The sequence below is a fragment of the Phoxinus phoxinus genome, assembly GCF_949152265.1.
Source record: "Phoxinus phoxinus genome assembly, chromosome: 11".
Taxonomy (NCBI): Eukaryota; Metazoa; Chordata; class Actinopteri; order Cypriniformes; family Leuciscidae; genus Phoxinus; species Phoxinus phoxinus.
This window is the reverse complement of record NC_136886.1, coordinates 6,314,596-6,341,772: the sequence shown is the minus strand read 5'-3', so window position 1 is coordinate 6,341,772 and position 27,177 is coordinate 6,314,596. Positions and strand designations below refer to the sequence as shown.

Below are 27,177 nucleotides of genomic sequence, written 5' to 3'. Positions count from 1 at the left end.
GACTGTAAAGGTACAATCTGATTTGAGGAGTAAATATCTGTTTTCACGGCAATACATTTTTTTTCCAGTTGCTTTATGTAGTTTTGGTTGAGTATGAAAAGGACCTGCCCCTTGTGGAAGAATGCGTTTCTTGTTCTTTTTTGAACAATGCCTCATTCTGATGAACAGATGTCACTTCAAAAGATTGCGATCTTCAGATTCCCACAACCTCATCACCCAGTGGTCTTCTAAAACTTACTTTTTCATTTCTGACCAGTGTCCTCACTAACCTCACATCTTTCCTCTGTGTTTCACGTCTGGTATTTCGCACCAGGCCATTAGAGGGCACAGCGATGCCATAACCATCCCACAATGCCACAGTCGGTAGAGGGCGGAGCTTACCAGTAACTGCCAGACCAGAACCTGCCACAATAAAATGCAGTGATAGATTACAATTCAGTTTCAGTTCTGTTTGACAGCAGACACATCACATGCACTATTATTAATGGCACTTTCAGAAACCTGTCACATGCAAGAATGTGAGAGAACATAATTTATCAATGAAAATATTTGAATATAAATCAGGTGATAAATCAGGTTAAAAAATAAATAAAATAAAAATCCAACTTTTTGGTTAAGGACTTAATGTCATTTCTACAACTGGGGAAAAAAAAAATCAGACACAGTATTAGGAATTCTGTTAACATTTTATAAAACGTGAAATCCTGCTCTCCCATTGGAGATTTGACTGTTTATATAATTAATAATTATATAATTTCATTTTTTATTGTTAAATATTGTTTATTTCTTTGGATAGATGGAGGTAATGGGGCTGTTCTGGTTATTTATATTTTTTTATTCGTGTTAAAAATAAAACAGCAGGTCTTGCTGATATTTGCCATGTATCTTTCATATATATTGTCATTGTGGAATCTGCTCAATAAAGAAAAGAAAAAAGACAACAGCTCAAGATCCAACATGGAAGTCTTAATTTGACCACAAGATGGCAGCCATAACATAGTATAAGTGTTTCCTCAGTCTGACCTACTTATGATTTCACACCAGTCCACACATACCACATCCTTATTCAACATAAGAAAAATTATACAAAATGTAAAATAGCCTACCGTAAAAACAATCTCTATGCTAAATAAACTGGGCTTCCTTGTAAGATTACGAATGTCAGATGACTTTGAATCTCATTTAATGGTACATTTCCTCTTTGATTCGAGGTAAAATGAGGTGAAAACCTACTTCCTTAACATTAGGAGCATTTTATTGACCTGGTAAACTAAAATGTCATTTTTTAAAATTATTTATTTACTCATTTGGTCAAAAATGTACTAATTAAATCCTTAGTTCTCCTCAATTAAAAGCCAATTATGCTCCATGCAAGATCACACTGTGGAAAATACTCAAGGGACACCAAAAGAACCATTGCAGGTATTTCTACAACAGGACATCAGCGGCACAGAGGGACTCCACATAAATATTTCATTCTTCTCGCCCATGCATTATGCATATTCTATTACACGCCAACATAATATGATGCTCATGTCAATTTGGAGGTCCATTGCTCTACAGGGTGACGGCTATGAAATCCACCTCTCAGGTGAAATGTGATATACCAACGGATGCCTCTGCTTCTCCACAGTGGGGCTTATGGGAATTACTGTTTTACTGGAAAACAGGTTGAGGCAGTGGGTCACTGTGTCTGGAAGCGGAGTATCAGGGGAGCTGTTGAGGGCCAGATAATTAAGTACCGGTCAAACCAGATAAGTCAGATAGCAGATTAATTATTTGGAATCATCCTTATAATGCATACAGATATTTATGAATATCTAATGCTAGATAGGGAGACACGAGAAATAAAATACAGTTTTGTATTTCTTCCAATCATATAATATTGACTTTCAAGTGCAAGATAAAAAGACAAGGCTGTAGTACAAAAAAAACAACAACTGTACAATCAATTGAATTTTAAAATGGCTATTTTGGATGCTGAGAGGTTCTAATGTTGCTATGTGGTTGCTAGGGTGTTCTAGGGCAATACTAGGTGGTTGCTTACTTGCTCAAGTCAAAACAGCCCAGCTCCAAAACTGGCTATTCTGGTCATAATAGAAATAGTGATGCTTGTCTTTTTACCATCAAAAATTGAGGAAACATAAGCAAATCTGGGTACATACAGGAATTTCATACATTAATAAATTATTGCAGACTTGCATGCACAAACACATGGATGGACATGCTAGATTTATTCCAGTGGTTTCCACCTTCCCCCATAATGAGGAACACATGACCACTGAAATGAAGACCAATCTCGCTCTGGACCAAACAACACACAGAATTAGCCTTTCAACCAATCAGCTTAACCCCAGGGCCCTGAGGACTGTGTTTTACTGAGATCCTCATGCCCCATTATTTGAATATATTTGCATATATTGCAGCCCCATTGCCTACACAGAACCCAGTGGCCCATAGGATGTTAGCTTTGTCTTTATCTCAAAGAGCTGAGGTTGAAGAAAATTGCTTAATAAATTAATGTGTATACATATTCTTTTTAAATAAATATTCTAATATTTTTGGTAATTCATGTATGTTCATGATAATCTAGCCAATGTTCATTTACATTACTTAAAATGTTGAAAAATAGTATAGTTAATAATTTAATTGTATTTAATAATTATTATGTGTAATAATACACAAATGTAATAATGCAATAATTTATGTGTAAATATATAATTAACATTAAACAAGATTAACAAATGCTAGTTCATGGTGCCTAATTTGAAACCATATTGTAAAGAGTTACCCTTATTTTTACATAGTTGTCAACATCTACACTATATATTTGACAAATGTCTATGCTTTCACAGGTCAAACAGTTCTTTTCCCACAATATTGTAAGCAAACCGGTCATTATTGATGCCATAGGCATATGCTTCTCACTTGCGTTTTGTCCTTTTATCAGTAAACTTTTCTGCATGCATTTCAAGCGAGCCGCCATGAAATTCGAGAGAGGAAATTAAAGCCCTTTGTGTTGCCATGGTGCTGGTAGACTGACAGAACAAGAAGCAGGGGAGGGATTTAGGAAGAAGGGGGAGGGTCATGAAAGCATGCTGTCCTGTGATTGGCTGAGGCTGTGTCACATGTGAACTTTGGAATGCTAATGCCTAGATTCCCCCCCTACTTTCTCTCTCTCTGCTCTGCGGTAAGGCTTACAGCACAAACACAACCCAGAAATGGTGTAGGATAGCAGGAAAGCAGGACGTAATCCAATCCAAGGAAGGAAAGGCAAAGCCAAAGCGTAAGGTAGGCATTATTTATGTGCATGTTGTGAAATTCCTTCCTTCTTGTGGTTCTTAAACAAGGTAGGAAGGAATTAGGGAGAGGGAATGTGTTTGTTTTCTTACTGCATGCTTCCAGACCTGTTTCAAAGAAGCCAATCCAGATCTGACAGCTCGAGGAACGACAGTGTGGATGTGAGGGCATTGGCCTGCTTTTGGCAAACATGTGTATGCAAAATACACTTTTATTACGACAGCAATCCTATTTTCTAACACAAAACCTGCCATCCTTGTGTATTAAGATAAGCTTGGGAATTCTAGAATGCATAACACATTATTTACTCTAGATTCATTCCAAATTCGAAGGATGATATGAGAATTATCAGGCTTTTCTACAGGGTTAAAAGCCTGTTTTTGTAAAAAAAGAAAATTATCTGAAGGATATTCCTTTAAAGGCAAGTTTCTTTCTCGCCAAGTATAGTATGTGCATCTGAGACGCCCATGCAGAGTCGAGTCTGGGGTCAGGAACGGGTCATTGTGCCCTTGGCATCCCGTGTGACCCACATTAGGCCAGATTATATAGAATGGATACCATGTGAATAAGTGCACCAGACCACAGTGCAATTGGATGATTGCACACATGTGCGTTCAAACTGCTCTTGTCTTTAGTACTTCCAAGTTGGTGATTCAGCCAAATAACATACCGTAACTGGATTAGAACGAGAGCGCAAATCATTCCAAACCAGATCCTGTCACAAAAAAACACTTTTGAATCGTATTAAATCCAGAATGTTTCGATCCGTCTCATTGAATTATTATGCTGCCATTTGGTTCAGGTTATTTCCCTTTAAAACGAACTCACTCGCCTTATTTTGGTTCTGTGTGCATTGATAATGTATGCGAGGTGTGTTCAGGCCATTTGTTGTTGCTGTATATCAACCAGTTTCACACAGTGTAAAGAAAAGCGTTTAGTCCAGCTTATATATTGACATCACTTGCCTCAGCATTTCCATCAATCTCTGACTGGACAGTTTTGTTTGAGTCCTAATGGGTTGTTCTAAAAAGACTAAAATCAGCGATCTAGACTGTAGTAGTCATTTGAGTGCTGCTACACCATGCAAAACTCACTACTATGATGCTAGCATGTTCTTGATCCTTTCTAGGCTGTCGCTGAGTGGATTTATGTGAGAAGTATTATCTACATGATTACATAGAAACTTTGTGATTGTGCTCTTATCATTTACAAAATATTTATTATATTCTGGTCACTACATATGGCTTGAGTCCATTTTGGTCCGTTTTAGTGTCCGCCAGGTAAAAAAAACAGTTTAGAAATAATAGCGCACCTCTCCTCAACAAAACACATAATCTGAGATATCATGAATGTCCATAACACAATTAATATAAGTAATAATAATAATAATAGTGATGCTTGTCTTAGCAAATACAGTCTATGTAAAATAATCTGCCTGTCTGCCCATCCATCCATTCTTTAATCCAGAAGCTTTCTCAAGCGGTCTGTTAAAGTGCTTTTATTAAATAAACCATCTTCCCTCCTTAGTGCAGTGACCCAGAATTCTAGTGAGTGGGACTGAAGGTTAATTGCACTGGGAGACTGGTAGTGTGCGCTTACTCTAACGTGCCGAAGACTTCAAGGAATTAGGGCTTTGAGTGTCTCAGTTTTAACCCAGAGTCAAAGACGGATCCCTCAGTGTGTATATAAACGGGTTTATCTGCCTAAAATTGTAGTCCATGTTGTCCCGGTAGATACAATCTCCCAGCTTAATTAAAGAAGTTGAAATGTAACTTACATGCTCTCGGATTTACTGACAACTTTAGTTGTCCACATGATGTTCTCTGTGGGCTGCATCACTGACAGACGTGTGTTCCTGTGCTGACGTATACACTCTCCAGGCCAGCCACAGAGGTGTTCTGCTTTGTAGCATGCTGACATTCAAGAAAAGAGATGTTACACTCAAAGAACACAGGCTGGTTTTTCAAAACACTTGGTCAAGAGCATTGGCTTAAAGGGATAGTTCACCCCAAAATAAAAATTATGTCATTAATTCCTCACCCTCATGTCGTTTCAAACCCGTAAGACTTTCGATTATCTTTGGAACACAAATGAAGATATTTTTGATGAAATCTGAGTTTTCCGTCCCTCCATTGACAGCTACGCAACTACCACTTTGATGCTTCAAAAAGTTCATAACGAGATCGTAAAACTAATCCATATGAATTGAATTCTGAAGAGACACAATCGCTTTATATGATGAACAGATTGAATTTAGGCTTTTTAACATTAATTAATTCACACATCAGTTGTGGTAAACGGAAGCTCAAGCATGTTCGCTTGACGTGCGAGAACCAACGAGGTTCATTCTCGTGTTACGCAGCACGTTTGAGCTTCTGCAATAGGTTTGTTCTCGTGCATCAAGCAGGTTCGGTTGAGCTTCTGTTTATGTTCACTGATTAATGTTTATATGTGATTAAAAGCCTAAATTCAATCTGGTCATCATATAAAGCGGTGAAGTCTCTTCAGATAATTTGGACTAAACCGCTCAATTCATGTGGATTAGTTTTACGAACTCTTTTGAACTTTTTATAGCGTCAAAGTGGTAGTTGTGTAACTGTCAATGGAGGGACAGAAAGCTCTCAGATTTCATCAAAAATATTATCATTTGTGTTCCGAAGAAGAACGAAAAGTCTCATGGGTTCGGAATAACATGGGGGTGAGTAATTAATGACAGATTTTTCATTTTTGGGTGAACTATCCCTTTAAGAGGTTGTAACAAAAAAAGGTGTGCGTCACGATTCAGTGTAAAAACAAATGGTAGGTAGGTAGTACCACAATTTTTCTACAAACTACTTCCTACAAGATATATGAATATTGGCATCTGAGGTTGGACATGAAAAAAGACCTGGCTGGAATACAGCAACAGTTATTGATTAACAAATTTACACCATTTAAACATGCATAACACAAATAAACATGTGTCCATGTAGCATCACATAAAAGCAAAAATGTTTAGTTATTGTAGAAAGCCATTGAACAAATGCGCTATTTGCAGAATTGACTACAAAAATGACCAACAACAGGGGTTTACTAAGAAAGAGTTAGTAGTATTTGGCTGGTCATGTGATCTTAGTATGTTGGCCCTCATGAGAGTGAAAAATACAACTTGAGTCTTGACTCAAAAAATTAATGGAGTCTTAATCTCATGTGATTTTAAACAAATGAAATTAAGAAGAAAAAAAAAGAGAGGAAACAATTACACCTTTAATTTAAATGTTGACATGTCTATGAAGGAGAACAAAACTATAGCCATATAAATCAATGAACACCAAACAACCAACGGCAACCAATTCTTTTTACAGTCATAATAAGGTTTGTGGTTCCAGAGGTGCTCATTACTGACACTCATTTCCACCTTCCCATTAATAAGTATGAGGGGCCTCCTCTTAGTGGTCATCATCAGTGTACTATATTCACAGCCTTCTCAGGGAGAGTTAATCCATCTCCGCTGCATTGATGCTGCGGCTCTGCTGAGGGAAAGAGAGTCACTTGGGAATGTCTGTCTGGGGCCGTAGCGGCTCTTACTGCCACAGAATGGGGTACCAAAGGGACACCAATTAACTGAGTCTCAGAGGAGAAAGAAAAGAGAGCAGGATGGAAAGAAGGTGAAAGAGGGTTACGGTGAGCCTGTTCACTGTCGTACACTGCCATTAGTCAAGTAAAGCCCACCGGAACCAGCAAGGGTTCTTTGGCTGTGATTTGTTGTTCAAGCCATATAGTATGGCCTGCATATCTCAACTACTGAGTGCTTGTATCGTTGCAAAATGTAAACTACATTATCGCCCAGTTCTAATCTGCTTAATGCAACTATGAAGATAATATTAATATAATATAAACATTAACATCATGATTTTCTGTCAAGCTGCTTTGAAACAACATATATTGTTATATGAGCATTATACATTTTTATTTGAATAGTATGCAAAATAATGCATACATATTGATGCGTGATTTCAATTGAGTTTAAACACAGGACAGTTTGATATTTATTATTTAGTATACAGGTGGACAGTTTATTGGTGACCATATCATATTGATCATATTATTTTATTGGAAATTAGGCTGATTTTATAAGCAATTTTAGTTTTTTTCCCAATTCAAACTAATTATTTTTTTCAAAGCCATGATTTCAAAGTAGATAAGTAATACATTTAAAAATAGCATAACATAAAAATGATTATAAATGAAAAAAATAACATAATTTAAAAAAAAAAATCAAATTAAAATATTTTTTTAATGAAAAAATAAAGTAGGCTGTATAAAATAAAATGCTAATAAAATAATGTATAATGAAAATGTAAAATATATGCAATAAAAAAATATTTAAAAAAACTAAACATAAATGAGTAAAATGTAAAAAAAAAAAAAAAATCTGTATCGGTTTTTGGACTCACTAATCACCATCAAACAGTCCTGGGACAAAAGTGCAAAAAACCTCACTGATGATATATCCGAGTATTAACCAGAGCTCTTACCAACATAACAGTAAACAGACTAGTTACCACTGACAGACTGAGGTTTACTGGGACTTTTACAGCAGTCTATTACATCCGCTAAATGAGTCCAAATTTAGTGATGTGAGAGACACCGTGAAATCAGCATTCCTCCATCTCTCAATGCTCTTGCCTCTGTCCTCGCTCCCGATGGCTGCCCACCCCCGCCTCATTTCCCTGCCCCCCACTCATTTCATGCTGAGTGGATGAGTGAGAAACTAATATGGATCAGACCCAGACCAGACAGACAGCAGCACCCCCATCCCATCCCATCCCAGTTTACTGCCTCATCCTCATCTGTCCCTCTTGATTTTCCAGTCTATCTCTTTTCCTTTCTCTTCCAATATTCCAGTTTTTCTTTTTCACGTTCACTCTCATTCTTTCTATCCTCTGTCTTCTGAATGGATGTAGCACATGTAGAAATGACGGTGGAAAAAGGGAGGTAAGGTGATAAACAACATAAGAGACAGAATGAATGACAATGCCAAAGAACAGAATGGAAAGAATAAAATAATTTTTTTTAAAGTGTGTGAAATCTGAAATCTATCTCCGGTTTCCCTTGTATACAACAAACAATCTTCCCAATCTTCCTCTGTCCTCATGTCGTTTCCACCTTGCCTACCTTGTTTCATCCTCTTCATTCCTTCTCTAACCTTCCTTCTTCCACCTTAATTTACCCGGCCCCACCAGAAGCTAATCTATATGCTAATAAGAAGATGGCAATCAATGACGTTCATGCCCGTCTGTGCGCAATCAATGTGATATTATATGAGAGTATAGATGAAGGAATATATTTCAGAACACCACAGCCCAGAGGTATTGCACAATAAGTGCCTTAATTTACTTTTCACGACAGTGGCGTTTTTATCTCCTCCTCCAAGGTCAGAAAGCCCCCCTTGGATGTATATTTTCTATTTAGTAAGGCATCTTCAGAATGACCAGAATCATCTTTTGTTGTGCCCTGATTTAAGCAGGCCCCAAAATGCTATCCACATAGTCCCGTTTAAATCGGAATAACACATCAGCTGCATGCGGTCTACTTTTCATGAGTGTGTGGTTTGACTGTGATTGCCACAGCAGTTGGGGGTATTTACCCTTTGCTTAGTGATGCTCTAATCGCTGATTATTAAGAGGCAGCTTCATCAGCACACAGCACTTAATCAACCAAGACTGTGAACTAGTGTTTTCCTACATCAACACGTCTGCGCGTTGTGTCTCTTCTTTGTCTTTTTTTAGCACTGCCTTTAATTAAAAAAAATAACCTTTACTAGAATATTACATTTGCTTAAAACTGAGTGCGCTATTTGCTCCAGCTATTTGCTCCTGGGAGGTGCCAGGGTGTTGCTATGCGGTTGTTAGGGCGTTGCTATGCTGTTTCTAAGGTATTTTCAGTGGATTGCTATGTGGTTCATATGGGTGCATCTATGATTTGTAAGGTATTCTATAGTATTGCTAGGATGGAGGACTAGTCCATCGAGGACTACTAGGACGTTGCTAGGTGGTTGCTAGAGTGTTATGCGTGTCTTGTACTAATGTAAAAATCAGTGAGCTAAAATAAACTCTCCAGGATGCAAGGGTGTCTGTATCATAAACAGTTCGGGATGACTTGCTTACCAATATTTTTGTACTCAACTTTAAGGGTCAACTGAAATTCCTAACCTTAAGTATTATTGAATAATAATGATTTTATTGACAATGATAAAATTATCAATCATGTTTAAATTTCTAAATACATTTAAAATATATCCATATAAAGTATGACATTTTCATCCAGGTCTTTTTTTTTAGGGACATGCCTTTTCCTCTGCTTTGGCAGTACAAATCATCACCGGTGAATATTCTGAAATGGGGGGGGGGGGCTGGTGATGCTTATAGAGGGGGATAAAAAATCATTACCATCACCCTCATTAGAGAAGAACCAATTGTCCAATCAGCACACAGCTCTGCAATAGGGCTCCAAAAGGCACCCCCAGTTGGCTGTCGCTAGGAAACCACAGAACCGGGGGGTGTGGGGTCTCTTGCATGCGTGTGTTAGATGGAGAGAAGCAGGGAGAGAGAAAGAGAGTGTGTGTCTGTGCCTGGCGACTGGGACGGTGGATGCTTGCAGTGATCTGGCAGGATTGGGGTGCAGAACGCACACTAGACAAAGAAGCATTAGGGTCCTGAGGCATGGGGCTCACCACGGGGCCAAACGGAGCTCGTGCTGCCCCTCAGAAAAGGTAGGAGCTGGGTTTTTGTCTGAGAGATGGGCCCTGGGCTAACCTGGATGTCTCTGAAATCTCTCAGTGCATGCATATTGATGCATGTTTGTTTTCTGTCATGCATTTCCATCCTCATCCTTCCATCTTACCGAACACCCCTTTAACTTTTCTCGCTCTGGTAGTTAGTTCTGTGTTTTGGAATTACTGACAGATTTATTTTTAGCTCTGCTAAAGGTGACAGTGTGTTTAATAGTTGTGTTTAAACTGTACGCAGTAGAGAGCCTCTCATTGGTGGGATGCGTATGGTTGGCTGGCCCAGAAGCCTCTGAGGGGCCCGGGACTTGGACTCAACATAACAGCTCCCCTCTCATTAGCAGAACCAATCAGCAGCTAAATATGAACAGAGCAGGCTTTAATCATGACTGCATGCGATTCCATTACACAACTCCACCGTAGCACGTTCTGGTGTTACTATAGAACACTGCTCATAACATCGGAAAAGCTTGTGATGGGGTACTACCATGTACTATTTATGCAGTATTAAGTATGCATACTTAATATGCAAACTTTCTGAATGCATGAAATACCCAAAGACCGCCAAGCATTAATAAAACAATGTTTAAAAAAAATGGGATTAAAATAGCAAAAGAAAAAAACTGTCTATTCCTTGAATTAAACATGCAAAGTATTGTGGTCATGTGACATTGAGCATACAGTTTAAAGCAATTATATTGTATACTTGTATATATGAGTAGTATAAAATATGCTAAATGTGTTATATATATATATATATATATGTATATATACACACACCGGTACATATTATATACAAACAACACACACGCATATTTAGCATATTATATACTACTCATATATACAAGTATACAATACAATTGCTTCAAACTGTATGCTCAATGTCACATGACCACAATACTTTGCATGTTTAATTCAACGAATAACAGTTTTTGTACAACGTTTAATAATATTCTAATTCTGTTACCATGTTTTCAGATGTCCCTATGGCCCTTCCATTAATGCATATTAATGAGGCTCAAGACTTATATTTAGATTATCTAATTACAATGCCCAACTCCATTAGTTCTTTGGAGCGCAGGAAATGGCTTACGGGGAGGGCTCACTGATATTACACCATCTCTTGGCGTAATAACAGACCTAGAAAGGGGGAGGCATAATGGTTTGTTGTGGGTAAGAGGGGGGGATTTGGGGTAGCTGGGAAGGGGGTGTAGTGTGTGGGGTTAGTGGCTCTCAACCACGTGTGGGAGTAATTAAATGAGTATAATTGAAACCATGCCACACTTCCCCTCTGAAACTACCCCCCTCACCCCCTCCGTCCCAACACTTGTTCTCCTTCTGTGCCCCATCTCAATCCCATTACCACTTTCTATGCCTGAATAACAAACCCCAAAAGACAGAAAGGAAAGGATAGGAGAGTAATTTAACAACAGTGCCTATGGCGACTCCAGCGAAGAGATTTAGATGGGTAACACCTCAGCTTAGACACCTATTTTTCAATCAATAGCCCTGAATACACGCTTAATATGTTTGTATTATGGGATGAACAGAAATATGACACTCTTGTGATATTTATGTCAACTTAATTTTTCAGGTTAAAAACAAGCTCTATTCACCACATATGTGGCATGCTGTTGATTACCACAGAAAATGAGTTAGACTCTGTATAAAAACAGGCATTATTATTACAGTAATGCACTTTCAATTGAAGTTGATATGGTTACACATTCAAGAAGATTTAAATGCATAAATGTGCTGCTTGACACACACACACACACACAGACACAGACACAGACACACACATATACACACACACACGCACACACAAGATTTTAAAAATGTTTTTGAAAAACAGTAATATTGTGAAACATTACCATTTAAAATAACTCATCTAGAAATGTATTTATTTCACCTTTTTATTATCAGTTGAAACCGGTTGTGCTGCTTGATTTTTTTTGGAAACCATGGTACATTTTGAACAGAATTATTTGAAATATAAATATTGTGTAACATTATAAATGTCTTTACTGTCACTTCTGATCAATTTGAAGAATCCTTGCTGAATAAAAGTACAAATTTCTTTAAAAAAAAACTTTTGAATGGTAGTATATACTGTAAATACTACTGTTCAAAAGTTTGGATCAGTAAGTTGTTGTTTAAAAAAACACTTTCAAAGAACACATTTTTCTTTATAAAAATGTGTTATTTGAACTTTAAAGTTGTCTAAATAGCCTTGTAAGTAGTGGGACTACTTTTCTAGGAGGATGAACTGATTATGCATCACCAATGTAATTCACGTGGGAGGATGTTTTCTGTAAACAAACCGTCCCTTCTGGTTTAAAGCTAGTTTTGTACATCATAGGGTATCAAAATTGGATGTAAAGTTGCAGTTAGTTAGTGATTTTATTACATTAGTCTTATGTTAGTACATAATATTTGGGTTTGGCTATACTTTCAAAATAACTTTCAGTTATTCTGGTGTGTACTGTTTTTTTGCCCAGTATACAGTACACCAGGTCTCTATACTTCCATTATAAGTGCATTACTGTAAATGGAAATTAAATTAAGTTAAAATTATCTGTGGTAATCGACAACCTGCTACCAAGCTTAGATTGTATTGAACCCAGATATTTTAATAATGTAAAAAACAGATGGAACCGAAAAAAGTAATGTTTTGTTGATGCAAGTTTTGTTTGGCAACATTTAACCTGGTGCTGTATCGCATCTTGACACGGGCAACTCTTCTCCAGACCATCTAATCCATCTTCCATGGCTGCTCATCTGGTGGTAACTGGAGACGGCTGAAAAAGAGATTTGCTGAAATGTAACACTCATGATGACGGGATAAACTCAAATGCAATTATAATGTCATTTTCAGCAATGAACAGTATGTGAATGAAGCTACCAGCTCGGACCTTTCATTTATGCTTTTGTATTTTGCTCGTTTTATATACCTTTATAAAAGGTGCTGTGATGGTATCAAATGGGAATACCATGGTTGCCATTTAACATGCTACAGAATGATTGCCGTATACATAGACCATGGCATTTACATGATACTCCAAAGTATTTCAAAGAATACTATGGTATTACCATAGTACATGTTCGAAAAACACAGTACTAGATCACATCACATTTCATAACATGATCATATTTCATAAATATCAGCTATAAAAAATTGCTAATTTTTTTTCAGTATCTCCACAATCTCAACAGTTTTTTAAATAAAGATAGACAGACAGAGGATCCCTGCATATAGTATTGTAACATGGAAGAGGATTTTAGTAACAGGAATTTTAAAACTCTTGTTCTCTGTCTCTCTCAGCTTGCGTCGAGTGTGGCAGTGCGGCGGTCGTGGGTCAAAGGTGAGGCATCGGGGCGGCACAATGGAGGGTGAGCAGAGCACTCCTGCCTCCAGTGCCAGCAGCACTACGGGCACCAGTACCTCCACCACTAACTCCACGGGCACCACCAGTGCCTCCACTGCCAGCACTGTCAGCTCCACCAGCAGCGGAAGACAGGCCGTTCCACAGATATCCGTCTACAGCGGCATACCTGACCGACAGACTGTACAGGTGCGTCAAACTAACATTTGGCAGAATCAATCCATTGAAATATAGACAACTGAGTGTTCATGTTTAAAAACACCACCTTTCTCTTTGTCAATCCTTCTTGTAATAATCCACTCACTGCATTGCACCAGACATCACTTTTTCTTGCTTAAAGGTTTAATAATTGGACTTTAAGGCCATACTGCCATCTGCTGGTGTGTTTATGAGAAGGGAAAGCAGGTTGAGGAGGAAAGACAATGAAGATTTCCATGCCTCATAGACAGACATATTCATAATCTTGCTCCTGCTGTGACCTTTGACCTCTCTCTACTTGTAAATTAAGTGCTAGATTTCAGCCAAATGTGATATAGATTAAGTAAAAAAAGTATTGAAGTACATTATCAATAAGAATCAAAATCATTATTTAATAATAATAATAATAATAATAATAATAATGTACAGTCCAATAATTCATATATAAAGTGCTTCACATGGCAAACTGAAAAACGGCAACATCCGATCATCCAACATCACTCCCTATGTTCACTTAATTGTGTAAAACTTTCCATCTTTAAAAGTTGGGCAATATATATCAGTGCTTGATCAGATACAAGCAGCATGAATATTAAACTCAGTTCAGGCTGCACTCTTACTCACACCAAGACCAGGGGTCAGGATGCCTGTTGCCTAGCAACTGTGAAGTTGTGGGCAGTTCATTGAAGACATAAAGGATGAGACTAACAGAAGTGCAGGATAAAGCAGAACATATTATAGCTGGAAGAAAACGATAAGAAGGTACCGTACTATTAGTGATGATGAGACCGATTAACTTATCTACTACACCATCACCATATCCTGAAAGTGTCGTTTGAACGTCTGCTATCTGTTCAGGTATTTTGGGATCTTGCTGATTTTGGTCTGAATGTTGTTTTCATGTTATTATGGGATGCTAGCTCAAGATCAATATTACAGAACTACTGTTAAAATAGGTAAGTGTTCATTTATTGTGCACATGGTTTGCAATACATTTTAAGGACCATTATTATTGAAGTATCAAAATACAAAATTGTTAATGTTTATATTGGATGTAAAAGTATATATTTGGGTGCCATAACATAAATGTCATAAAATGTAACCGTTATCCTATACAATATAGTGTAAATGTGTTATTGTTTTATTGCTAGAGTTCATGCATTAGCATATGTGTATTAACAAGCCTTGTAATACTGTGGTTAATATTAAACATCTTCATATTAAATTAATATTATGATAATATAATCATATTCAACATCAAGGCTGACCTTGAAAGCAATATTAGAAGTGAAAAACAACAATTTCAGGGATCTACTTTTCTTTCAAGCTTGTTGCAGTTCATTTTCTGACCAAAAGGAGGAGACACATGCTGGAACAAAACAAAACGGTTACTCAAGGAACATTAAAAGATTTGAATTGCAATCCTACAAATATTTGACATCAACTCAAATCACATCTTGCAGCGATTTATGATTTGACTATCAGCTTTGTCTCAGAGGTTTCTGTCAAACTACTTAAGGTGGATACTACATTAGAAACACGTTAGACAATTGTTGAACAGCAAGTGTACAGAGCTATAAAACTAGACATGTCTTCAACTAAACTGATGAGAAATGGTTGAGTTAATATTGAGATCTCTGACTTTGATTGCAGACTTTAGTATCTTGGCAAATCTGAGAATATTTTGAGACATTATTGAGAGGTGAGATTACCAAGGTCATTTCTCATATTCTCAGAAAAAAAATGAAATCTTGAGACTTGAGCTAAAGTCTCCATTTTCACTCTATTTAATCTCATTGTTCACTATGAAGCAATTGAGATATTAAATGTGCAGTAAGCAATTTCTGAGAAACACTTGATATGAAATCAACCCAAACAAACACACGCCTACTTTCATTGCTCCGCCCCCAAAATGCACAAACACGCAATGCAAGAGTGGATGTCGCTTTATCATAGCCGAAGATGGCGAAAGAACGACAAGGAAGAACAGAAAAAAAAAGAACATTGTTGTTGTTAGTCACCAAAAGCACAGCAGCACCAGAAAAAAAAAAAAAAAGAAACTCAAAACAGTCCTGTTGTTACTTTAGCTATAACATTACAACGGAGTACAGATCTCGGTTCTGTGAAACATAGCAAAAACCAATGTTACTCAAGTATGGAGCAGAAACAACGTAACCTCTGCATCCATTTTCAGGCCTACTTAGGTCTCTCCAGCGCTGGAAAGCTTTTCTAATATTAATGCGGGTCTTAAAGCTCTTGCCTGATCATAACCCATCTTGATATTCCTCTTTTGTAATGTCTCTCAACCATCTCTCTTTCTACAGTCTTCAAATCTCCCTTATGCTCACTCTCTCTCCAGTTCCAACATGATTGACACGCCCCCTTACTTCTGATTGGCTACAATTGTGTTGTAATGCTCGGTCCAATCCACTTTCAACAGTTTCTCAGAAATCGTTTACTGCACCTTTAATCTGGTTCCTCACTCTTTCTCCGTCTCTCTTGAACGGTAGGTGATCCAGCAGGCTCTTAACAGGCAGCCCAGCACAGCGGCGCAGTACCTACAGCAGATGTACGCAGCTCAACAGCAGCATCTGATGCTGCAAACAGCAGCCCTGCAGCAGCAGCACCTCAGCACAGCACAGCTCCAGAGCCTCGCAGCAGTGCAGCAGGTCGCTTAGCATGCAGTCTCGTATAGCAAGACGGACGCATAATGCACACAAATACACTCATACTTTCTCGGTCTGTCATGTTTTCTCCCTCCCAGGCCAGTTTAGCAGCCGGCAGGCAGAGTTCAAACCAAAATGGGACCTCATCTACCCAGAGTGGACCATCACAGACCACAGTATGCTTTTATTTGGATGCATCCACTACAAATATGCCTGTATAATCACGTCAATATCTTGTAGTGGTTATGATATTCTGTTTTTGCATGTGACAACATTCAGGCTGCTTATGTCACAACCCTTTGTCTCTTATTCCCACAGATTAATTTAACCACATCCCCTGCCGCTGCTCAGCTGATCAGTCGTGCCCAAAGCGTAAACTCCGCCCCCTCTGGGATCTCCCAGCAAACAGTGTTGCTAGGCAACACCTCGAGCTCCACCCTGACAGCCAGCCAAGCTCAAATGTACCTGCGGGCACAGATGGTGAGCACACCTGTATACTCACAAACACAAGAGTCTTTCATATATGTGAAGATGCTTATATATGCCAGAAAGAAGTTGGATGAATTCAGCTAAATTAGGCCACTGATAATTGGTTTAAACAATTTGACCCTTTTTTTACTATTATTTATCACAGATAAAGCACCTAACAGTGTAATTAATGTATTGTCTGGATAATTATACCTAACTTTTTCAGTGCATTGCATAAAAATAAAACAGCCCAAAATGAAAATCAATTTTCAACTATTAAAATTTGCATAAATATAATGGTGTAAATAGCAATTATCATCATTATTATTAATCAAAGATTTCTTATGCATGTTTTTTACAGTTGTAATCGAACGATCATGTAGTTATATTGTGTCGACAAAAAGAAATAAAGCAACAATTAAAAACTGGTTCCGCATATGGGTTATTAGAGATCAAACTTATTTTTTTTATGTCATAAAAAGTTCAGCCAAACTATCAAATAGTGGCACGATTTACTTGAGTTCACCCAACTAAGAGGTTAAAATCAGGGAACAATAACACCATATTCCTTCTAACTGACCTATAATCATTTTTGTAGGGATATGCAGTTTGACCATTACTGAAAACTCAAATTATTGTTGTTTTAAAACCAACAACTGATATGTTGGCCTGTCAATCTATGCTGCTTTTCACTGTTTTGTTCACGATCAGGGTGTATTCACACTTGGCATGTTTGATTAAAACGATTAAAACGAACCCTGGTGCTATTGCTCTGTTAGTGCGGTTCATTTGAATAAGTGTGAAAGCTGCCATGCAACCCTGGTGCCCACCAAACAAGTGGATCTAGACTGCTGAAAAGATGGATCTCGGTCCGCTTCCAAACAAACTCTGGTGAAATTAAAACAAAAAAATATGAACACATGTAAAATAACCAAAAACAGGACGGGATGTCACAAGATGCAACCGTAAAAAAAGAACAGAATGATAAAGCATGCCTGTTTTTGTTTATCACAGTTTGGTACAGGCACAAGAACCGCATCTCCTCACAGCAGATCTTCGTTTGCGTGTGTGTGTGTGTGTGTGACGGAGGGATTCCTTTGCCGCTGTTTTGACTCCTTTACACATTTTACAAGCTTTTCTCAAATTCTCAGCTGAACTCAAAGTTCAAAATACCATTATGTAGGCTACACACATCCAACAAATGCATTTAGCCCAGCACACAGCGTTGTTTTGGATGTTCGGTAAGTTACGTCTCGAAATATGCGTCATAAAAGCCAACCGATCAGGCTGTGGACATATCCCTATGGCTTTAGGTTCGGTGTTAAAAATGCCAACAGAACAAGTGTGAACACACCCTTAAGCACCATTCTTAAAAGTGAAATGAGGATTCAAATCAATAAACATTTAACATTTAGTGAATAATGAGCATGTTTATGTGTGATGTTATGTATTTTAGGCTCAACAGAGTAATCTTGTGCATGTAGCCAGGAGTTTGGGCCGAGCCGTCCCTCTGTCCTCTCAGCTGATCCTGGCTCCAACTGCTACAGTAACTGCTCTACAATCTGACACTAATGCAACCAATAACACACAGGTGCACACATATACTGTAATACATACACATCCAATTATCTTATTGAAGCATTCATACAATTGTGGATGTCTTGACAAAAATCCTAAAGGAATATACAGATTACTTGGTATTTCAATTATAATTTGAAGCCATTCACTTTACTGTACCTATATTCACTAAGCAGATACTTTTATCCAGAATTACTTTCGAAGGAGCCAATCTTAAAGGAGTCCAATACAGCACAACACAAAAACTATATTTTATAACTTGATCATTTAGAACACGGTGTTATGTTTGTCAATATAATATAATAGGACATCAGAAAAAAAAGCCTGTAGATGTCCAATGCAATACTAATAATATAAAAATTCCATAAATTTAAAGGGTTATTTCACCCAAAAATGAAAATTCTGTCATTTTTTACTTTTGCTCATGTCGTTCAAAACCTGTAAGACTTTCGTCCATCTTCGGAACAGAAATGAAGAATTTTTTTTATGAAAAATTAAAAAAGTTCATAAAGAGTTTGTAAAACTAATCCATATGAATTGAGTGGTTTAGTCCAAATTTTCTGAAGAGACACGATCGCTTTATACGATAAACATATTGAATATCCCTAGATAGATATCCTTTTTTTAAAAACATTCAATAGCATTTTAGGAATAAATTAATACAAAAAAATCCAGTTTATGCAGTAGGATCATAGTATTATTATTTTTTTAATTAACTATTTTAAGATTCTTATTTGATCACATTAGGATTAGATCATTATAATTGGCTCCAAATTATAATAGAAATTCCAATAGGGATTATTTACACATTACTTTAGGATCATTAGTCTAGGATTTTTTTTTTTTTTTTTCAAATATTACAACTCAAATGTTTTTAATATTTTTGAATTCAAACGTTTATTGACATTATGACTTTCATAGGTGCAGAACCTTGCCCTGCGCAACCAGCAGGGGGCGTCTTCCACCTCTCAGTCCTCAGGCCTCCATGCACTGAGTTTAAAGCAGACCCCCATCTCCATTCAGCCCACCCCGCTCATCAAGACACCCAGCCAGAGTGCTTCCAGCTCAGGCACTGGTGCCGGGAAAGGCAACTTGAACACTGCTTCCTCGGGTGGAGCGAAGAAGGAAGAGGAGGGACAAACAGAGATGAAAGCAGTTAACATGAGTCGTAATGTCACCTCTTCACATCCCTCAATCGCACCAGGTAAACTCAAACTCACACGGTCTATACATTGACCCCAAATTATTGGGACACTTAAGTCACACTTAAAAAGGTCTGAATGCCATTGCAATCAGTAACAAAATATCACAACGGTATGCAACTGCAAAGAAACGATATTAGAGATTTTCTATAAATGATCATCATGGCATTTTTTTTGCCAAGTCAGTTCCACAAAGAAGATCAACAACAAATACAGTTACTTATAGTATTGTCTCTCACTTTGGATGATATTTGATCTCTGTCAAGCACATTTAGTCCAAAGTGGTCCAGAAATTGTTGCGTGTGAACATTGGGTGTTGGAACAAACTGAAAGGTTCAAGTCACTTCAACAGAAATGTTTTCTGACATATGCACTCTAATAAGATCCAACTTCACTTGTCAGTCCATCATCTCACACACTAAGTACCAAAGAAGGGAGAAATCCACCCCAGGCTACATTTGTCCTGCATGGCTTATGCTCAAATGCATTAATGCATACGTGGCCTTTGAAGGGCACACACTTTCTCAGATGAGTCTTTCAGTGCCAGTCAACATCTGACATGCAAGCCATCCATCATTCCACTGGTCTCTAATCATAACAGCTCACACAGGGCAATTATCCTGCACATTGAGAAGCAGGTACCTGGGCGTGCCGAGGCCGGTAGGGAGTAGGGACTGTCATGTTTTTAGTTATGCTTTGGTTGAAGATACAAAAAAGGCCTCTCCAGTATCTCCAGTAGCACCAGGGTAATAAGGGTAATCAGCACCAGTCAAGTGCCAAGTGAAATAAAAACAGGCTTTTAGGAGTTTTTTTTATGTGACCAAATTAAATCCCCCAAAAAAGGCTTTTTTTTATATATTTTTACCACAAAAAGGAGTATTAAACGCATTGTGCATTTATATATTTTTATGTGAAAATATATTTTCACATCCAGTAAAAAAAAAAAAGTAAATTTTTTCAGTATACTGTATCTGCTACTGAAGAAAATAATTTTTTTGACCCTGGTTAGTACAGTGCATTCACATAAAAAAAAAAAGAATTTGAGAGCGAGAGAGAGCTGGATGGAGAGCTGCGTATTTTGATATTATAGTATGTCAGTGATCATTTGCAGGTGTAAGGTGTATGCCACTGTGTATGTACACAAATAACAGAATGAATAAAGCTTGAACAAGTGTGTTTGAGAGGTTCCCATAGAGCCTCAGTGGAGAGGAAGGGTAACAAGCCACCTGATGTGTGTGTTGGGATGTAGTTTCCATGGCAGTGTGCTCCAGAGAGATGATGTGATGCTTGGTTTTCCCCTTGTGCATTAATGATATTCACAGATCTGGAAAGTCATCATGGGCTATTATTCTCAAAGCTGAACCATGCCAGTTTGCTTTAAATAAATGTTCTAATGTTTTTCAAATCTGAATATCAGATTAAAAGTAATGTGAACGTGGGTATTGGAGAGAGATTGGATTGTAGATTTTGCTATTAAAAAATTACTATTTGCTTGGATGTAATCTTGTGAGATTTCAACACCATGCTTTTGTTTTAGAACTGGTAAAGTCTAAACCAGTAAAAGCAGTAAATTAACTCTCTAAGTTGATACTAATTCTTATATCAAATAATTGAAACTATCCACTGAATACAAACACTAGAGGGCTTGTTAAAAGAAGGAAAGAAAGAGCCACAGACATTAACATTCTGCTGCTGTGCACTCAAAATACTAAAGTGAAAAGTACTTATTGTAGAGCAATGCACCCAAAGAGGAAAACCTTGCTCACAGATTTATCTAAAGCAGGAAACATAATGGAGTTAAGCTGAGAACAGTTTGATACATTGATCTCTTCTTAAACTATGGAAACTCGTGCCAGATTACTCTACTCTCAGGAAAAGCAGAATTAGCTCTCCATTTAATCTCATTGCTGTAAAAAACTATTTTGAGATATTTAAGAGATCGAATTTGGCCCAACATGTGAGAAAAGGTACAAGCATATGTGATTGTTTTAATGTGTTGTGGCTTAGCATATAGCTGAACGTTCGGCAGGAAATTTCGGGGTTTTCCAGGGTTGCGCTCTGCAGGGAATAACTCATCAACTCCTTATTCTGAACATCCGGAAGAAAGAAAGAGTGAGAGAAAGTGAGCACAGAGGATTGAGTCATCTGAACCCATCATCCCACACCATTCACATTAGACGGAAGAACATTCCCACACTGAACCTTTTCTGTTTGCTATTAAGAGTTTTAAAGAAAGCCTGTATTTGTTCCTGCCGTCTGCTTCACATATACAGTGTGCATTTCACGTGACAGAACACACACACGCACATTAAAACCACCCGCTAACTTTCCAACCAGTTTGATTTTTTCTGATTCCTTTACCGCTCATAAACTTTTGAGGTTGTGATCTCAACGTGCCCAACTCTTAAGGTTTTTGTGTTTGAATGTTCTCCTGCTGAGATAATATAAGATTTTAACACGCTTTCCTGCAAGTCCTCCAGTAAAACACCTAATCACAGTTTTAAACTCATCCAGTTTCCACTGCCGTAGTCCTGGATACAGAAGTTGTACTGGAAAACCCAAGCACAGCGACTAATGCTAGAAGATCACTGAATAAATCAAATCAAATAAAAAACAGGAAGGAATAAATTAACAAGTTGACCAATGAACTAACATGACTTTTCCATGAACTAACGTGACTTTTCCATGAACTATCCAGATGTTTGATGTGTGATTTACGGGATAATAATTTTACAGAATAATATATATTCAGGCCGATTCACAAATGAACCAATAAGTAATTTTGAAATTGATTCATTGAAAAGAACTAGGCTAACTCAAATGACTTTGCTTACAAATCAGAATTCCTTAATTGTTTGCAAGCACGTTACTTTAACAAGAGCAATATTTGATAGATCAAACAAAAAACAGCATTGACTCTAGAAATGACTGGAAAACACAATTTTGGAAATAACTGTGGGATACCTGTGACTTTACCTGAATGAAACTGAATTTAGCTATATGCCGGCTTAAATAAAAATGTCTAAATGTCTAAAGTTCCATGTGCCTGTTACTGTCGTTTTATATTGCAACTGTCAGTTTAATGTGCAGTCATGTGAAACAGTATGTGTATTTAATAAGTGTTTGTCCTTCCAGCGTATGCCCAAATCCAGCCGCAGGCCCTGATTAAACAGCAACCGCAACAGTTCGTCATTCAACCCCAAGCCCCAGCCCCCTCTAGAGCCCAGCCTCAGTTACTGCAGACCGCCTCCGTCCAGCCCCACCAACAGTGCTCCGCCCAGACCTCATCTGTGACAGGGATCATTCCGGTTTTGCCCAGACCAGTACTTCACAACCAGGGATCCGCTCAATGTCAACACGCCACCATCTTCCATTCAACTATAAGCCACCATTCAGTTAGCCAGCACGGCTCACACATTGGCCTGGCCCATGCTAAAGCTCAACCGGTCCAACTGACAGCCATTAATCTCCAAATCCAACCTGCACAAAGCCAGGTAAGAGAGTCTATATAGAGCCTTATAGTAGATTATAGATAATGTATTGTGTACAATTCTAAAGCAACTAACTATTTTTTATCCTATTTAGGCTTCAAGACTGGCTCAGGATGACAAGGAGAAGCCCACCTCTTTGGTGGTAAGAGAGATCTGCCCACCAGTACAAATGCAACCATCCACTACGACCCAAGGCACAGACCTCCTTGAACAACCCAAAGCTGACACTGTTAACGCTACATCTCAAACACAAGGTACAGTTGCCAAAAAGAGTCGAAATTTACAAATATAGTTTGATAATCAAACCATGTACAGTATCAACAGTAGACACATTTAAAGGGGTGGTTGATTATGATTTCACTTTTCTAACTTTAGTGTGTAATGTTGCTGCTTGAACATAAACATCTGCAAAGTTACAATGCTCAAAGTTCAAAGCAAAGGGACATATATTATTTTTAAGGACTAGAACAAACGGCTGGTAGGGACTACACAACATTCCTCCCAGGTTAGTGACATCACTAACCCTAAAATTTACATAAACCCCACCCCCGGGAAAGCATTAGATCAGGGGTCACCAAACTCAGTCCTGGAGGGCCGCTGTCCTGAATAGTTTAGCTCCAACACACCAGCTTGAAAGTCTCTAGTATGCCTACTGAGACCCTGATTAGCTGGTTCAGTGTTTAATTGGGGTTGGAGCGAATCTCTGCAGGACAGCAGCCCTCCAGGACCGAGTTTGGTGACGCCTGCATTAGATTATCAAGACAGAATATGCTAATCAATGACTAGAAGTTAACTACACATTAGCTAGATAAATTTAACCAACTTACCATTCAGAAATGTTGTCTACGTGTACTTCTTCTTGAGTCTCTCCATCTTTCTGACTCCGGTTTGAATATAAAAGGCTAAAAGTTTTTGAAATTTCCAGTGCATGTGTGTGTGAGGTAAAAGGACACAAGCTCTTGAAGCTCCGCCCCCTATGCCGGGAGAAGCAGCTCATTTGCATTTAAAGGAACAGACACAAAACGGTGTGTTTTTGCTCACCCTCAAAAAGTGACAACTTTAACATGCTATATAAAAATATCTGTGGGGACATCAAAGACTTATATTACATCTTGCGAAATTAATATCTATTAATCTATTATCTATTAATATCTAAATTAATATATAGCCTAATTATATATATATATATATATATTTATATATATATATATATATATATATATATATATATCGAGAGTTCTTGATTAATCTTTTTATTTTTATGATGTCGATTCTATATCGATTCTCAAAAGCCACAAACCAATCTTTTTTTTTCGCATTTATTTCCACAAACAGTGAACATAATATCTGTTTGTCGTTAATCTTATTACTAGTCTTCTCCACTGAATGTCATCCTCTTATTTACATTTACCTTGCACAATGTTAAAGCGGGGACCGTCATTGATTCAGTGCTTAACATGGCGGATACAGGTGCGCATTTCAGTGTGAAAGACATTCCAGACAGCTGAAGGACTGTCACTGTCCCAATGCACCTGAGACACGTCTCTCTGTAGGCAAGGGCGTGGTTAGCTGGTACCTTCTTACTTCACAGGCCCCAAAACTTCCAATAGGAAAAATTCAACTGCAGTAGACACCTCAGATGTTTTTTTACACCATATATTGTATAATTAAAACACTTTAATGTCAAAAAAATTACTTGAATCAATGAACAGCATTAATAAAGCCCCAATCTTACAGAACATGAACTAAAAAACATTGTTTTAGGGTTTAGTTACCCTTTAAGCCTTGCCAATTTAAATATTCAAGCACTGTGAGAAGTTTTGTCTGTGCACACAAAGCTGCGCATCTCAAACAACAGGCAAAATAAAATGACTTCTCTTTCACGTGTCTGTCTTCTTGCGCTTGAACGGACAAGTTACACAAAATTATCTCATCACAAAAATGCCTGTCTTGGCTAGTATCCAAGTAAGCATAGTCAGTTATGGCTAAAGTGAACGTAAACAGCAGAGAAAGACAATTCATGTGTAGGCTACATTATATTGTATAACAGTATATTGGATCAGTGCATTCTGCCTTAAAGAGACTAATAAACCTCCTGCTGTCTGTGTTTAAAGTTAATCACAGAACAAAAGAAAAATAGAAAATCAATCACTGCTCTTGACTGAATAACTTTAATGATGAATCTATATTCAATTTACAGACTATGCTGTGTTATTTTACATTTGATTATTCAATTTCTGTACCTGAGGTTTTTAATTTGTCTTTAAATGTTTGAAATTTATATTAATTAGTATTTTTAGCAGTGGTATCGAAATTGGAGAGTAGAATTGGTGAAATTTCACTAAAATTTTGTGTGAAAATTAATAATTGAATCAAATCAGAATCGAATCAAATTGGGACATCTGAATGGATACCGGGCCAATCCTAATATATATTGTATTTATCTATTTCACACTAAAAATCCAGTTACAAATATGCACATACATCAACTTTGTTTTAAAGAATCACTGCTTGCCTTTTCGACTCCCACATGGTTAACCAGACTTGCTCAAAGAGAAGGGGGTGGCGTGCAATTCCCATGTACAGTAATATGAACAAGAACTGAGTCACATGACTCTGTAGACTTCCTTAGCCGCCAGAAGGCACAACTAGTAGCCTTGCTGCCGAATCAATCAGAAACTGGTTTTAGACCAGGGTGCTTTCCTACCTTCAGATAATGCCCATGGGCTGAATAAAGCTGCCAACAGCCAGTAGAACTCTTGAACCTCTACGGAGTCATGTGACCTGCCACTTGAGGCTGCTGCCATAGCCATCCAGGGAAAGACTGAACCGCCTCCTGGCAGAAAGTGCAGTGGGAGTGCGTGGGAGTGGAGCTGCATGCATTGAAAAGGAGCAGCGCGCACTGCATGTTGCGTAGTAGAATCGCACGCGTGGCGGAGCCTGATATTCTGTGTTTGATATCAGTGTAACAGGCGTGTGGGAATGAGGCTCCCCCCGTGTTTTGAGACGGAATTGAGGAGCGCCCCTGCGGGAAATGACTTTTTATTGCTGTTTGTCGGTAAGCTACAGTTTGTCTTGTGTTGTGATGCCAGTAGTTTTGGTTAGTGGGCTTTAAAAGAGCCATGCGGTCTGTGTAGACTTGACAAAACGCGACGCAACTGACGCTAGTCTGGTGCGTACACGTGACCATACAACGCAGACTGAACGCAGTCACGCCGCGCTTCTTGTGTGAACAGGAGAGATGTATTCGTTATTTAATTTAGGGTTTTAAATGCCTAACGGTGGTGAGATGTTTCTTCCAAGTAATAGTTCACACAAAAATCAAATCATTTACTTAACTTACCCTTTTCATGACGTTCCAGCGTTATTTCCTTTCTTCGGTGAACTGTAGAGGTGGTCGAAGTTACAGAAGTGGTCATTCGGCAGCTTGATAACGTTAGTGGATAACATTAAAAACTTCGTAAAGGTAAAGTTAGTTCATACTTTTTTCTTCAGTGAACTGCAGCTGGATAGTGGATAACATTAAAAACTTCGTAAAAGTAGTTCATACTTTACTATTTAAAGTATTTTGAAGTTATCGGATAGCTTTGTGTGAGGAACAGAATGAAATTGCAGCCGTTATTGACTGATACTCTTCTCCTCCTCAAATACCGTTGGCAGGAAGTTGCAATAGCATCTGTCTGCATCCTGCAAGACTTCAAGTTACACCCCACTTCAAGTTACGTCAATTCAAGTTACGTCCAACTTCAAGTTGCTCACTGTTTTTTTGACTTAAAGCAGCGCTGCACAGACCGGTCGGTGTATGATATCAAAGTATCGCGAGAGCGATCTGAGAACAGACAGTTCCGTATAGACCAACGCTACTTTTGCGTCATCGAAGGGTAACGCCCCTTTTTGGGGGAAAACAAACGGATTCCCCTGAGAACAAAACTCGCTCTAGATCTGCAAAGTTTCTTAAAAAGCAAAAATGGCACAAATATACACACTCTCTTTGCCGGCCGAGGACCGTGAGCGGTATTTAAAGAGTAAGTAGCCTATTTTTTGTCATTAACACACTCACAGTATGACAAACTACGATGAGGCCATGTCAAAAGGAGACGGTGGTTTAACTTACTTGGA

At 38.0% G+C, this 27,177-nt stretch overlaps 2 protein-coding genes across 6 annotated transcripts in view; one reads left to right on the top strand and one right to left on the bottom strand.

Moving 5' to 3' along the window:
• Positions 1–227: 227 nt before the first annotated feature.
• Positions 228–26,710, bottom strand: LOC307007481 (uncharacterized protein). Its single transcript, XM_079629548.1, has 5 exons — positions 26,542–26,710; positions 26,402–26,443; positions 12,778–12,870; positions 5,078–5,213; positions 228–402 (listed from the first exon to the last, which is right to left on the bottom strand). Exons 1-5 carry the CDS (start codon positions 26,579–26,581, stop codon positions 378–380), a joined length of 336 nt encoding a protein of 111 aa, XP_079485674.1. The 5' UTR covers positions 26,582–26,710; the 3' UTR covers positions 228–377.
• phc2b (polyhomeotic homolog 2b) overlaps positions 3,116–27,177 on the top strand; it is a 32,048-nt gene continuing 7,986 nt past the window's right edge. Inside the window, exons 1-9 of one of the 5 annotated variants that reach the window (XM_079629545.1) lie at positions 3,116–3,291; positions 13,395–13,644; positions 16,164–16,322; positions 16,418–16,495; positions 16,638–16,799; positions 18,244–18,333; positions 19,287–19,569; positions 22,703–23,061; positions 23,153–23,312. In XM_079629545.1, coding sequence (XP_079485671.1) covers positions 13,456–13,644; positions 16,164–16,322; positions 16,418–16,495; positions 16,638–16,799; positions 18,244–18,333; positions 19,287–19,569; positions 22,703–23,061; positions 23,153–23,312 — 1,480 coding nt within the window. In that variant the 5' untranslated portion in view covers positions 3,116–3,291; positions 13,395–13,455. Of the gene's footprint in view, positions 3,292–13,394; positions 13,645–16,163; positions 16,323–16,417; positions 16,496–16,637; positions 16,800–18,243; positions 18,379–19,286; positions 19,570–22,702; positions 23,062–23,152; positions 23,313–27,177 lie in introns of all 5 variants that reach the window. The other 4 variants (XM_079629543.1, XM_079629544.1, XM_079629547.1 and 1 more) reach the window with 4 other exon arrangements.

Coding starts and splice junctions, on each gene's coding strand:
- LOC307007481 (XM_079629548.1), bottom strand. CDS start 26,581: ATGTTATCCACTATCCAGCTGCAGTTCACTGAAGAAAAAA. Junction 26,444..26,541: donor GCAGTTCACTGAAGAAAAAA/GTATGAACTAAC, acceptor CCACCTCTACAG/TTCACCGAAGAAAGGAAATA. Junction 5,214..12,777: donor AAGATGCGATACAGCACCAG/GTTAAATGTTGC, acceptor CTTGAATGTCAG/CATGCTACAAAGCAGAACAC.